This window comes from Pipra filicauda, unplaced genomic scaffold, assembly GCF_003945595.2.
Source record: "Pipra filicauda isolate LSUMZ 115617 unplaced genomic scaffold, ASM394559v2 scaffold135_size2527700_pilon, whole genome shotgun sequence".
NCBI lineage: Eukaryota > Metazoa > Chordata > Aves > Passeriformes > Pipridae > Pipra > Pipra filicauda.
The window spans coordinates 901,012-914,171 of NW_024103829.1; the positions used below are offsets into that span (position 1 = coordinate 901,012).

General features: G+C 36.2%; 1 protein-coding gene across 1 annotated transcript in view; it reads right to left on the reverse strand.

The window, feature by feature from the left end:
• Positions 1-13,160, reverse strand: part of LOC113998257 (uncharacterized oxidoreductase ZK1290.5-like) — a 45,850-nt gene that overhangs the window by 21,439 nt on the left and 11,251 nt on the right. The window contains 2 exon segments of the mRNA XM_039378332.1: positions 1,914-2,015; positions 8,836-9,084. Coding sequence (XP_039234266.1) covers positions 1,914-2,015; positions 8,836-9,084 — 351 coding nt within the window.

Here is a 13,160-nt window from a genome sequence, read left to right on the forward strand (position 1 = left end):
TTGAGTCCATACTAAGGCTAACATGTTGCTCACGTAACACATAGCAAGTCACAAAGATATGCAGCAAGTGTTTAATCTTCAGTGGAAAACCTAGTGGTTAACCATGCAAACAAATTATTTAACATTTTGCTCAGGAATCATTGCATTTCCAACTCCAGAGTGGTTAATGTCTGAGTGTCATTTCCGTAACACATACTTATGGTCAGGACATCCAGAGTCTGCATGCCCTAAAGCAAAAGTGTGGAAATTAATGTTTTAAGGCACTTGACTCAACAAGACTATTAAATTTTCCTTCCCCTGTATATGATCTAACTGAGGTAATTTAGACAACCAGAGCTGGAAAACTCATGCTCAGCTAAACAGATCATGAGTCTACAGAATGTTTAAATTCAGAAAAAGACTGAGGGTAACAACATGCAAATTGACAAAATTGTTGAAGAAATGCAACTTCAGGAAAAATAAATATAACATGGAATGTCTGTAAAGAGTTATCATGCATAGGAACAAAAATTAAAAGCAATTTTCCCTCTGTTTGCGTGGCCAGGAGTAGTATTTCCAGTGTCTTACTTAGAAGACCACTGAATAACTCATACTCTTTCCCATCAGGAAGATATATAGAGAAAGAAAGAGTTGTGCAAGACAGGAAAGATCACAAAGACATATAGAAAAGCAGAAAAAAGCCGATAGGAATAATAATAGAATGTGAAAAATACAACCTGTTTGCAGCAAATTAAGATGCCATATCTAGGCACAAATGACATGCACTACCTTAAGTATTCTTGAGAAAAAAACCTTCTCAATGGAAGGATGAAATACCTTGTGGAATAATCCATTTTTGGATGTAAGAGTCATTGATGCTTTGAAGTATCAGGTCAGTGCAGCATTTCTTTAAAAACTGAATGTTGTAATGCCTTACACAGCAGAAAACACTTTTGGCACCTTCCCTTACGCTTAATACAAAAAGCAAGAACAAAAGATATACCAAAGATAATTCACTTCTGCGTTTCCAGAGGCAGAGCAAAAGTAAACAAAGGGTTGAAGTGTAAGAGGAGAAGTTGGTTTATGGCTCTGATAAAGCTGGCAGTGACACACAGCCTGTAATTGTCTTTGTGCAACTCTCCTGCTGCAATCACTACTTCAGTAACTCTGGGTTAGTGTTAGACTACTTACTCCAAGAAGTCTTCTCCCCAGCTGTGGAGCTTCTCTGAAGCTGTAAACAGGCCAAAAATTGCACGACAGGATCTTCTCTCATGACACCATTTCTAATAATTCTACATACTTCAGGAGTAAAATCCTCCTTGTAAATCTACAGTCTACTCTTCCTATTGCTATGAACATAAATTGAAGTTTGCAATGCACCAAAAACTGAGTTATCAGAACTTGAGCAAATAGCTCCCTTCTTTGAAATTTTTTCCAAAAGTTAGTAGGAAAGAATCTGCAGTTCAGTATTTGCTCCTCATCTAGCCATTTTCTTTTGTTGAACATTTTCTAAAACACAAATGGAACTACAAAATACCACAATAAACTGGAAAATGGCATCATACAATCAAAAAAAAATCTAAAAGAAGTAAAACTTGGCATGATTTATACTTAACACAGAGGAGGTTACTACAAAGGTGTTCTGTAGTGTTCAAAAGTGTTCTATAGTGGCATATAGATTTTAATGCAATCAGTAGGTTTCCTCAGAAAGTATGCACACCATTATTGATGTTGTGGACAGAATTTGACAATGTATTATTTACAAGGAACACTGCAATTTCCAAAGAGACTCTCATAATTTACACACACAAATTCCACTGAAATATGAGCACCCAGTTCAAATTAAGCTTTGAACATCTCTCACTATGACTTCCCCAAATCCCAAAGTGCACAATAATTCCTTCTGTTGAGATAAGTGATGTAACAAGAAAAACCTTTCTCATAGAGTTCTTCCATTGCTCTCCAGGTTTCAGCTCGGACCTCTCGATTGCTTTTACCCAGAACATATGCATCAGGCCAGTGCATTAAATACAGATCTAAAACAGAAACAGAACCAGACTGGTCAGTAAAGTGTGCAAAAAATAAATCTATCAAATCATGTGAAACAGCATTTTCCCTCCATAATGGCCCCAACACATTATCACTGTAATAGTTACAAATACTACTCCATGGTCATTACTGCACACATCCATTTAGTTTTAATAAATGAATTCTATAACATCTCATTAACAACCAAGGGCAGCAGAAATTCACATAAATTAAAGTGAGAAATGTACATGTATCGGACTCAGAGTTTCAAATGAGATTATGTAAACTGCAAAAATGACAGGACCTAAACTCCTTCATAAGTTTGTAGACACTGTTAGACATTCTGAAGGAGAAATTTAAGACATATTTGGAAAACAATTATATTTCTATTTAAATTCCAACTCCAGATTAAACAGTAGGCATCCCAGTCAAACAGGTTTTGGCCTTTGCTGCATACATTAGTCTGATGAAAAACAGCAAAAGAAAATAAAGAGATGACTGAGATGTACACCATTTTCTTTGTACTTTATAATATTCCTTTTATGGCAGTTCAAATACAGAGTTAAGAAATAAAAAAACCTCCAACTTGTTTCAGTGAGAAGAGGTTTCTGTTCTTTGAATACATCACACCATTCATTTACAGCACCTCTTTGAGAAAATACAAATCCTCTGCTTTGTGAATAATGAAAAAAGGCGGGAAAAAAAAGAAAAATAATTCTTTTTATTCCCATTTAAGGACTGCACTAATGATTACTATACCAGTGGGCTGGTATATTAGTTTTCCACCTGTAAAAATACAAACTCAACCTCAATTTAAGAGGAAAAGGTAACTTGAAATTCTCTATAATACACCAGTTCCAATTTTGGCACATCACTGCAACACTGTTAAAAAGAGTACTTTACTTGGATTACAAATTTTAGAACAGTACAGAGTTTTGTACAGTAAGATACATTACAATTGTATGAAGAAAAAAATTACTTTGGATGTATCACAAAAAATCACAAGCTAAATTTGCACTTTCCAATATTAATAACACATTAGACTTTTAAATACAATTGCTCAGGGAAGCAAATATCACTCATATGTAATGATCTGGAGCATCTGAATTTGCATCACATTTAAAGAGAAAGTTGCTTATTCTTTGCCCTTATATACATAAAATCCACTTCCAATTCCATATGCAGTCTTATTCATCACCAATGCACGAATAATTACTTCTTCTCTAATTGCTCTGAGAAAACAACTTGTATTTATTAAAATACAAATAAATACCAATACATGCTATTGGAATAAATACCAATTTCTGTGACATTTAACTGAAAACTAATACTGGGAACTAATAAAGCATTTGGTGAGGTTCTGATCAAAAGTCAGGGCTACTTAAATTCTGTTGCCAATGAAATTTCCATTGATCTATATTAGACGTAAACCCAAGGATTAGCACTAGGAACTGCTAATATCAAGTGTTTGGTTTGATCCAAAATTATATGCCTTTGGTGGTACTTACTGCACAGAGACTGCCATGTTTGAATTTAAACTTTTTTGCTTGGATAAAGCAAATGTCACATGTAAGTAGGTGTAAGTTACTGGTATCTGATGCCTACCTCACATAAAAATGGAATTATGTATCTTTAATTGCTGCTTGCTATGTTCTCCAAACCAGACTAGTAAGAACTGCTTAAGTATGCAGAAACACATCATTTAGCAAAAATAATCAAACTTCAGCAGAATTTCACCAAAAGCTACTTCTCCAAAAGCCTGATTATTCAGCTGGACACGACAGTTTGCAAATGCTCACAGAAATAGCTACATCATGGATTTCCATATACAGAGATGCATTGCACTCAGTCCAAGAAACTCAAGCACTCTAAGAAAAAAGACTTAACAGATTTGATAACTGAAAGATCTCTGGCCTTGGACATTTAAAAAAAAATGCAACACGTCAGCCCTCCCTGTACTAGTGTCTTAGGCCTCTTCAGTGCAAACATGATTAGCTGTTAACCCTTTATTTTAGAAAGGTGATGTTACCAGGTATGTGATGTCTATATCATCCTACTACGTTTATTTTAATTTAGCGGTTTTGTTGAAATAAAAATTACTTCACATTTAGAAATATATGCATTTAGGGCTAGAAAGCCTCTACTGGATCACAAAGCACAGTTCTTCTGGACTGCAAGAAGTTTTCCCCAAAGATGTGGGGCAAAGGTCCCTTATCTCACAGATAATGAGCAGAATAGTCTTTGTGCCAGTCATGGGTAAAGCACCCCCGGCACAGCCAGGATCTGCTTTCTTCTACTGCATCTCTTAGAAAACTTTGCATGATACCTGCAGGCCAACAAAAACAGTAAGCCCTGCACAAACCCAGGTCTATGATTTCATCTTTATTTGTACACACATTCACACCCTACGCCCACACACACTTTCTTTTGCTTAAAGTATTTCCCCTCCTGGGAGATTATGAGAACACAAACACTCTTTAATTCATTTTGGAGGCAAGAAATTAGTTTTAAATCATTTATTGAAATAGCTCAAGGTTTTAGTAATCAAGAAATGTGTTATTTTATCACTGAAGGTTTTTAAGAACAGACTACATTTTTATGTATTGAGAACGATGGGGTTGTGCTTTGTAGCATGGGAAAGATTAAATTAACACCTTGAGATGTCCTCCAACCATATATTTTTCAAAAATAATCTTAAATTGAAAAATCCACCATGATTCACAGTAAAGGATGCACTTGAGAAAGAAGAAAAAAACATCCAAACATTCAGTTTTTTTACTTAACACCTTTTTAAAACATCCTCTGAAGAAAATCAATCTGCAATGGTGCAGTGGTAAGCGAAGGCCTGAAGTTCATTTAAATGTCAAGGCACAGTGCTGCTTTCACACATACATTTAAAATAGAATGGCTTATTACTTAGCGGTTGCAGCACCTACAATCAACAATCAAATGGCCCTGAAAAGTAGGTTTAAAAGCCAACAGCATGTTGTTGTGGAAATAAAGTTTGCAATTCTATTGAAATTCTTAATACAATATAAAAAAAAAGTCCACATTGACTAAAACAAATGTAGTTTTGAAGAACAAGTCCTGTCTTATATCACATCTAAAAGCGAAAGAATATTTTTCAATGTTTCCCAGCTATCTTAATGCAATTATTTTCCCTCCTTTTCTCAATAGTCACTGTACTTAGTATTGACATGATGTGTTTTTCTCTCCCACTCAATCTTTTGTATTTTTTTTTGTTTTGTTCCATTGAACAAGGATCAATGTGAAAAAGAAAACCCGAAGTGTTTTGAAGCAGTACAGAACCTGAATTATGATAATACACCCATTCCATGTGATTCATCTATTACACTGAATATGCTGAGAGTGCATTTGTCCAGCTCCAGTTGGGGATTTGTGATAGGTCAGATTTGCCTGAATGGGACAAACTCGAACAGTCAAAAGGAAAATAAAATTGTTTATGAATTCCGTAACCCACAAATCACATTCAAGAAGTTATTTTGGAGGTTAGATCCAAACACCAAGGAATGTATTCTGCTACTGCCAAACCTGTAAGATTTGCTGCCATTTCATACTGGTTTACTGTGTCTGCTAGTTGAGGACCACATTTAGAAAATGCAAGGAGCAGAATATCTATTACAACCACTGCCCACAAATAATACAAAGTTCCAGCACATCATGGATATATAATCTACCAGTTCAAATAAAAATCCTGGAACACTGCTCTCCTAGTACCATTTGCCTCAAAAGTGTTTACTGAAAAGGCTTCATAACACATATTTTACATGGAGTACTTTTTCTCTTAAAAAGCTGTGACTGCTTTCAACAATTCATCTGTTTCAACAGCTGGCAGCCTATATACTGATAATGCACAGATTTATTAACTCCTGTGAGATTACTTCCCAGGTCTCTAATTCAGTCTGTATAGATGGACTGTGTAATCCATAAGGATCCTCAAGAAAATTAACAGGAACAGGAACAAAAAGCTGAGCTGAACATTTAGCTGCCAGGACTCCTGCAGCTTCTTCTCTCTGTAGTCTTCTGAATTACTAACTTTTCCTACAACATAAAGATCTAACATCAAAGATTTTTATTTAGGATATTTCGGTTTTCTTTGAGAACCATGTATCTACAGAAATGCTGTGAACTAACCATACATGGTTAATATCATAGAATGAAATCAGGAAATTCTGATTTATTCTGATCATTATTTCACACTCCTGTTTTACAGAAAAACTGCCAGCATTAACACATGCTTGCAACTAAAGAATTTACTTTCCTAAATAAGCTTGGGCACAAATTGCCCTGTTATTACCAGATCTCTTTTTGCCATGGATTTTAGGTCCTCTCTATGGTACAGACTGGTCAGCAGAAAAGGGACACAAAAGGCAGATATGAATGAAAACAGATATCTTGACCTTATTTCTACAAGCTTATAGCCTTATATTCAAACCAATCTTCTGGATTCTAATTACTTTTGCTGGACTTGTGATAAGCCTCAATTTCCAACAGAAAGCTCTTACTCTAAGCATTCCTGAAAAAACTTGAAAGGTTCATATTTCAAGGTACTGCCTCATTTTGCTTGAAAATCCTTCCAGTAGCACCTTCCAGCTGAGTGCTTTCAGACAGGAGGTACAGGACTCCCTAAGGATGCTCTCCATGAACCCGTGAAACACTCCAGGTATTGTACCTCCTCTGAGGGTCTAGTTCCCAGCATAAACAGCACAAAAGATGGAACTCAGCCTTATCTCTCTCAGAGCAGTGCAGATCACACTGTGCTTAATAGAAACTGTGGAGTTGGTACAAGAGAGATTAAACCCCAGTAGCCAAAACTGTTGCTCCACTTGCCATCCCATCCTTCTCATGGTGGTCACCATCCTCATATACAGATCAGTGACTTGCCTGTCAAGTATTTCCAAAGCCATCACACTTCACAAACTGTCAAGTTAAAGCAAGCTGAAGCCTGCATTGATTTAGGTCACTATGGCAGACTAAGTGGTTTGGGAAGAGCTTTAGAAATCTTTCAGACATCTCCATATCAGTGGAAGCAAGGTGGGAAGGTGAGTGAGGTTATTAAAAAAACAAAACAAGAATAAAAAAAGGATCAAATCTAGTATGGAGACAAATTGGACAGGCAGCTGTAATACTCCCTTAGTTTGCCTTAGTAATATGAGCAAAAGAAGTCTGAGGTCTGAACACATCTCACAAACTGAAGTTCTCTTTATGCCAATCCAAGGACTCACTCACATGGTGACAGCATTAGTGCATTTCTTGCTCTCAGATATTCCTTTCCTTCTTTCAGGTATTTCTGCTTAGCAGCAATATGTAAACTCAGTATTTGTGTGAGCACCTACTTCAATCAGCCTACTACCTGAGAAAATAAAAACAACTTACAGTACTGGAAGGAATCACTGAAAAAGACTTCTTGGAAGTGAGTCAAGTTTTCCTCTCATCAACATTCAGCACCAGTACCAGAGCAAGCAGAAGAAAAAAGAAAGCAAACACAAAATAACAAGCAGAAAGCAGAGAGGAGGAATAATGTTACTTCTCAAGTTAAAGGAGATAGTCAAAGCTTGAAACTTGGCTTATGAAAGTCTCATTACAGTGACCTGCATTTGCACGGGACAGACAAAAAGAAATCTTAATTAAATTTGCATTATTCTGTACCTGTGGAGGAAGTGAAGGGATACATTTCCAGAAAGAATGAAGCCAAAGATGTGCATGCAGGTATCGGTCTTTAACAGATGTAAGAGCTTTTCCCTGTTCACCTTGCAAAGTACCCAAGCAAAAAAAGCCAGTAAACATACCACACAGTTGCCACTAATATTATATGTTACTAATTCAGCGAAATTCATACTTCACAAAAGCTGTTGACTTCCTCATCAAAGTTTGTTTATTCCTAAAATGGGGACAGGGTGAGGAAAGAAACAAAATGAAGGTCTTCAGGACACTGACAGGCAATGTTTGATAGTTAGGTCTATTGCTTCTTGAGTATCAGCATAAAGATTATCTCCACCAGTGTCATTATTTTAGATTATTACTTTAAATTCACCTTCCTCTACATCCACTTTCTTCTCATTGCTTCAGCTAGGGAAGAAGAAGCAAATATCATGTTTATTTTTGTCAAGTATCTCCTCTCTTATGGCCTGTTGCAAAGAATTAATTGGCATCACTATGGCAGCTCTTTGCCTATCTAATAAGGGAGTACCGATATCACATTTTTTACTAAAAGAAGTTTATGATAAGGTTAAATTTGAAAGTGCATCAGTGTTAGTTAGATTTAGTTTCAGTTTTCTAAAGTCTTGTAAATACTTCTAATATTTTCCCCAAAGTATATTGTGTCAGATAGACCAAACCAAAGGCAGTATTCTGAATTTCAAATTTAATAGACCTACAAAGGAAGTTTTAGAAAGGACTCCCACTCCTCAAGAAGAAGAAAACAGACCACAGAAGAAAACAGGCATTTTTGTCACCCTGTTGCCAATATATTATTGTAAAGTTTATGAATCCTTGTTACGTAGCTTTTGGGTGTTTTTAGCAAAATATATAAAACTACTGTAGTTGTTCCTCAAGGAATTTAACAATGAGATATACCTTTACAAAATATACCTTGGTCTGTTTCAAAACATTTGCAACAAGAAAAAACTCTTTGCTCTCAGTTGTATGCATGTGAACTTTGTAGAGAACAAACAGAACAAGAAAACTGCAAATGTGTAAATAAAGGCAGAACTTGGTTTCTGTGATCTATTTTTTCAGGAATTCATTCATCTTTGTGAGTACTCACATGGAAGGCACAATAAATGAGCTGTATGTAAACATTCATACCAAGATATTCAATGCCAAGTCTTTCACACGACTCCAAGTAGGCCTTTTTTGTGTTTTCATAGCCGTAATCACTGTGCCAGAGTTTGGTAGTTATCCAGAGATCCTCTCGCTTCACGTCACTCTCTTTGATGGCCTTTTGGAGGAGAGATTCACAGCCGTATCTTTTTGCTGTGTCAATGTGACGAATGCCACATTTTTGTAATGCGTGGACCACTGCATTGTGGGAATAGCCACCGTGGTGGGAAGTACCTACACAAACAAAAGCAGAAGTGAGTTGTCAGCAGTGAGTTATGAGGGACATATTTTATCATTCTTCTTAATTTTTGCTTCTTTTTTTTTTAATATATGGTCACAGACGCTTCTTATTCAATTTTCATTTCCCAACAGTAAAAAAAAAAAGGTGAACTGACAGATCTCTAAGCTGGGAAAATACATGAACTGGGAGAATGTTGATGTCGATCAGAAAAAACTCCATCAAAATCAACAGCATTTAACTGTAAAGAAGTGATTTAAGGAGTCAGGTCGAAAATCATCCACAGAAAACACACATTGTGGAAAATTAGTATATGTTACTTAATGTTCACACAGAAGCGTAACATCTACAGATGAAAATATTAAAAAAACCCAAACAACTTTAAAAACAATTTACTTTATGGAAAGCATATCCTGAGACCTTTACTCTGTTGAACTCCTGGTAGCTTCAAGTTATTATTGCATTGTACAATCCCAGACCAGGCCATACTGCAGGTGCGATTCACATAATGTCAAGCTCAGCAGTAATCAAAACAATGGAACTCGACACAAGAGTTACAGAATGCAGGGAGTTTCAGTAACAAAGTGCTGTTACTGTCATTGTGTAGGTATTCACTGGACGTGTATTTTGCATGTCAAGGGGACGGAAGGAGGAGGAGACTCAGCAGGAAAAGCAAACCAGCAGGAGGACTGTCAGATAAAGAACTGGTTGAGAGCAAGGAGATGATGTTTCTCCTTACACTTTCCTGTTAGTTGTTTTTCCTGCCGTGAGCCCCTCACCCATTCACCCTCACTCACACACTTCCCACAAACAGTATTTTCTACAGTTTGTTGGAGGAAATGCTCAGTCAGTTCCAGTCAGCTACCACAGTCACCTCCTTCCAAGTTGATTATTGGTACTTAAAGGCCAGAGTGCCACAAACAGTAGTTGGCATGAAAATGGCTCCGTCACTGCCTTCAAAAGGGTCCTGAACAGTCTACTGGAACAGGGTCTGCTGAATCTAAATAAATAAAGGACTTCTGGTTTGTATCTGCTCTCAACTTTCTCTTTCCCTCCAACAGTATTTATTTCTACACTGAACACTATCTGCATGTTAGGCAATTAACACATGCAAATGGCCACCCAGCCTGGCAGGAAAAGGACACAAATGCAACCACCTCAGGTTCTTTTCAGAGAGCTTCCCTCACCTGAACTGGGGAGAGAATGCTCGTGGGAGGTTGCAGACTTTTCTCACACAAGTTTAATAGTGCATGCAAGAATGACAACTTATGGAAGTCCCACTTGCATGTAAGGCAAGCCAGGTTCTCCTAAATGCTTATCATTTTTGCTCATTCCTAACCTTAGAAGGAAAACCAATGAGTCTTGCTCAACACTCCAAGTCATATAAACTGAGATGTAATACGGTCTGATATCACACCCTGAGGATCATGAAATTCTGCTGATCACAATGGGACAGTTTCCACTTTAAGACAGACAAAATGTGGAGTAGTGAATTCTTGACTTATCTTCGTGGATTTTAAAGTGATGAAATTCTGCATTCCTACAATTTTGACATGCATATCATAAATAATTTACCTTCCAAATGCAAACAAAGTTTCAATGTTTGAAAAGACAAAACTTTAAATCTATTTTTTCCATAGCCACTAATTATGATCACTAATTGGCTTAATTTCCAAGCTAACTAGAAATAGATGTCTCTGTAACTTGTTTTACATGAAAATAAGTCAAGCTAAGTGAACTTATATTTTCAAAACAGCTATTTCAAAATCTTCATGGAGATTTTTAGAATTTTAAGAAGTTTAAGAATTTTAGATGACTGCAATGCTACTACATTGCAATTATGGGCAAAGAATAGATAGGCAATTTTACATCATTCAAACCCTAAAGTAATTTTATTAAAGAATTATATAACTAGCATAGAAAAATTACTATACTTTTTCAAAACAAACGGTTCACTTTTAATATGATGGTATTGGTGCAAAATAAATGAGGTTGTAACTATTGTGTCTGTTTCTGGCTGAATGGACATTTCTAAGCACAGAATGAATGGAGTTCATTTAGAGGTCTTGCAAATGGACTCAGACTCCTTTCATGCATAATGGATTTCAGTAAGAACATTTAGGACAAACAACTTTTTTTTTTTTGGTTTAACTCTTTATGTTAAAGGGAGAGAGTGGAAAAGAAAGAAAATTCAGAATAATTCTGTTATTGTACCCCATTCAGTGATGGCATGCACACTTGTTACACAGGAAATAAAGACAGCAAGATCAGTCTGGAGGGAATTATCTCAATTTCTGTGCCTAAAAATGAACTACAACAGTCCTGGGGCACTAAACAGTAATTAAAAGAAAGTTTAACAGTTATTTAATATTACCACTTTGCAAGCCAACTTAATCATAAATAACAGGTTGATAAGTTAGTTATGTTACTAAAATAATGGCTTCTAGACATTAGAAATTATAGTTTTCTTATGTTTACTCGTGATTAAGTATGTTACATTACACAGATGCAGAAGGATGACAAAAGAAGGTGGAGTGACTGAAATTTCTATTTTTTTCTAATATTAGAAATCCAAACTTACTTGACATTAACATTCTCACATGGTTGGGATGATCTTTTGTTCACAGAGATATAATTCACACTGCACATGTATATTTAAAGACAAAATCCAATCTTGCATTTAAAATTAATATGAACCAGCACCCATTCCATCCTCTTGCTGTTTCCAAAAATATTTTATTAATAATTTTTTTTCCCCAGAATTCTCTGGTCAAAAACAGGAATTCCTTTAAGAAATAATGTCAAATATAAATAGGTCTGGAAAAGCTCCCTACTTCTTAGCTAGTATTTTAACTTGTTTTCCTCGGAAATAGCACTGTTCTCTCACTGACTGAACCAAGCTAAATTTGACAGATCCAGAGATGTCCAAGATAATTACATTCAACGGATTTTGTGAAAATTGGTGGTTGTGAGGGACAAGGATACTGCAGTGAAAATATGGATAGGTCAAAGGACACAAATCCATTGAAAACTAGGCTTAATTAGTTACGTTGTTATTTTGCCACAGTTACTCATCACTTTCTTGGTATGCTGAAGAAGGCTGCTAACAAAACTGGGATAGAAACATGCTCTGACAAGCCATAAAAAGTTCCAAAGATTATTAGGAAGGCACAATCCTGTTCACAATGCAGTTGCTACAGGGAAAAAACCCCAGCACCCCAATCAGCAACACCTCCCCCAATCCTCAAAAATACAAAACCAACAACATCTCCCCCCTTGAACCCACTAAATGTAAAACAACTGACAAACCAAAATGCTACCCCCCCTGCCCCAGATTTCGGCACCATCTCAGCTGACTGTCAGCCTCATTAAACTTTCTGTTCTCCTTCGCGGAAGCTGCAGAACTACAGACAGAGATCCAAAGCACCAGCAGTTTTTCAAAAGAGAACCAGGACCTACTTTCCCTCCCTGCTTTCTCCCTTCCTTTGTGGAGAAGGGTGTCTTCATGTTCTTTGTGAAGTGTGAAACGATTATTTATCTGAAAATACAAAGATGTTCTGTGACATGAATAACTTTGGCTACTTGAATTCAGTGGAATAACATCAGAAAAGTTCCTGTTAGTGAAACCACAGCCAGAATATTTAGAGGTCACATCAGAGATTAATGATCTTCTGACATCAGTACCCGGTACAAAATTAAAACAGTTGACAAACAAAACACCTGCAAAAATGGCCATTCCTTTCCTGATTTATCTCTAAGTATTCACTTAAGAAAATAACTCTCAAAAGCAAAAGCTCACAAACATCCTTTCATCGATGTTTAGACACTCATTGTGGATATATGATACCGTATACCAGAACAGGCTTGAAATTCCTGGTGTTATTAGTTTTATTTTTACTATCTCAACAGTATATCAATGGAAACAAGTATGAATATATTAAATTTTTTGCTGTTGATTAAGTTTCATTTCCTAATTACCTTATGAGCAAATTCAATGATAAAACATAAAATGTTGACTATACATAGTGCAAATGAACATATAACACATTTCAAGGTTTATTGCTAATCCATT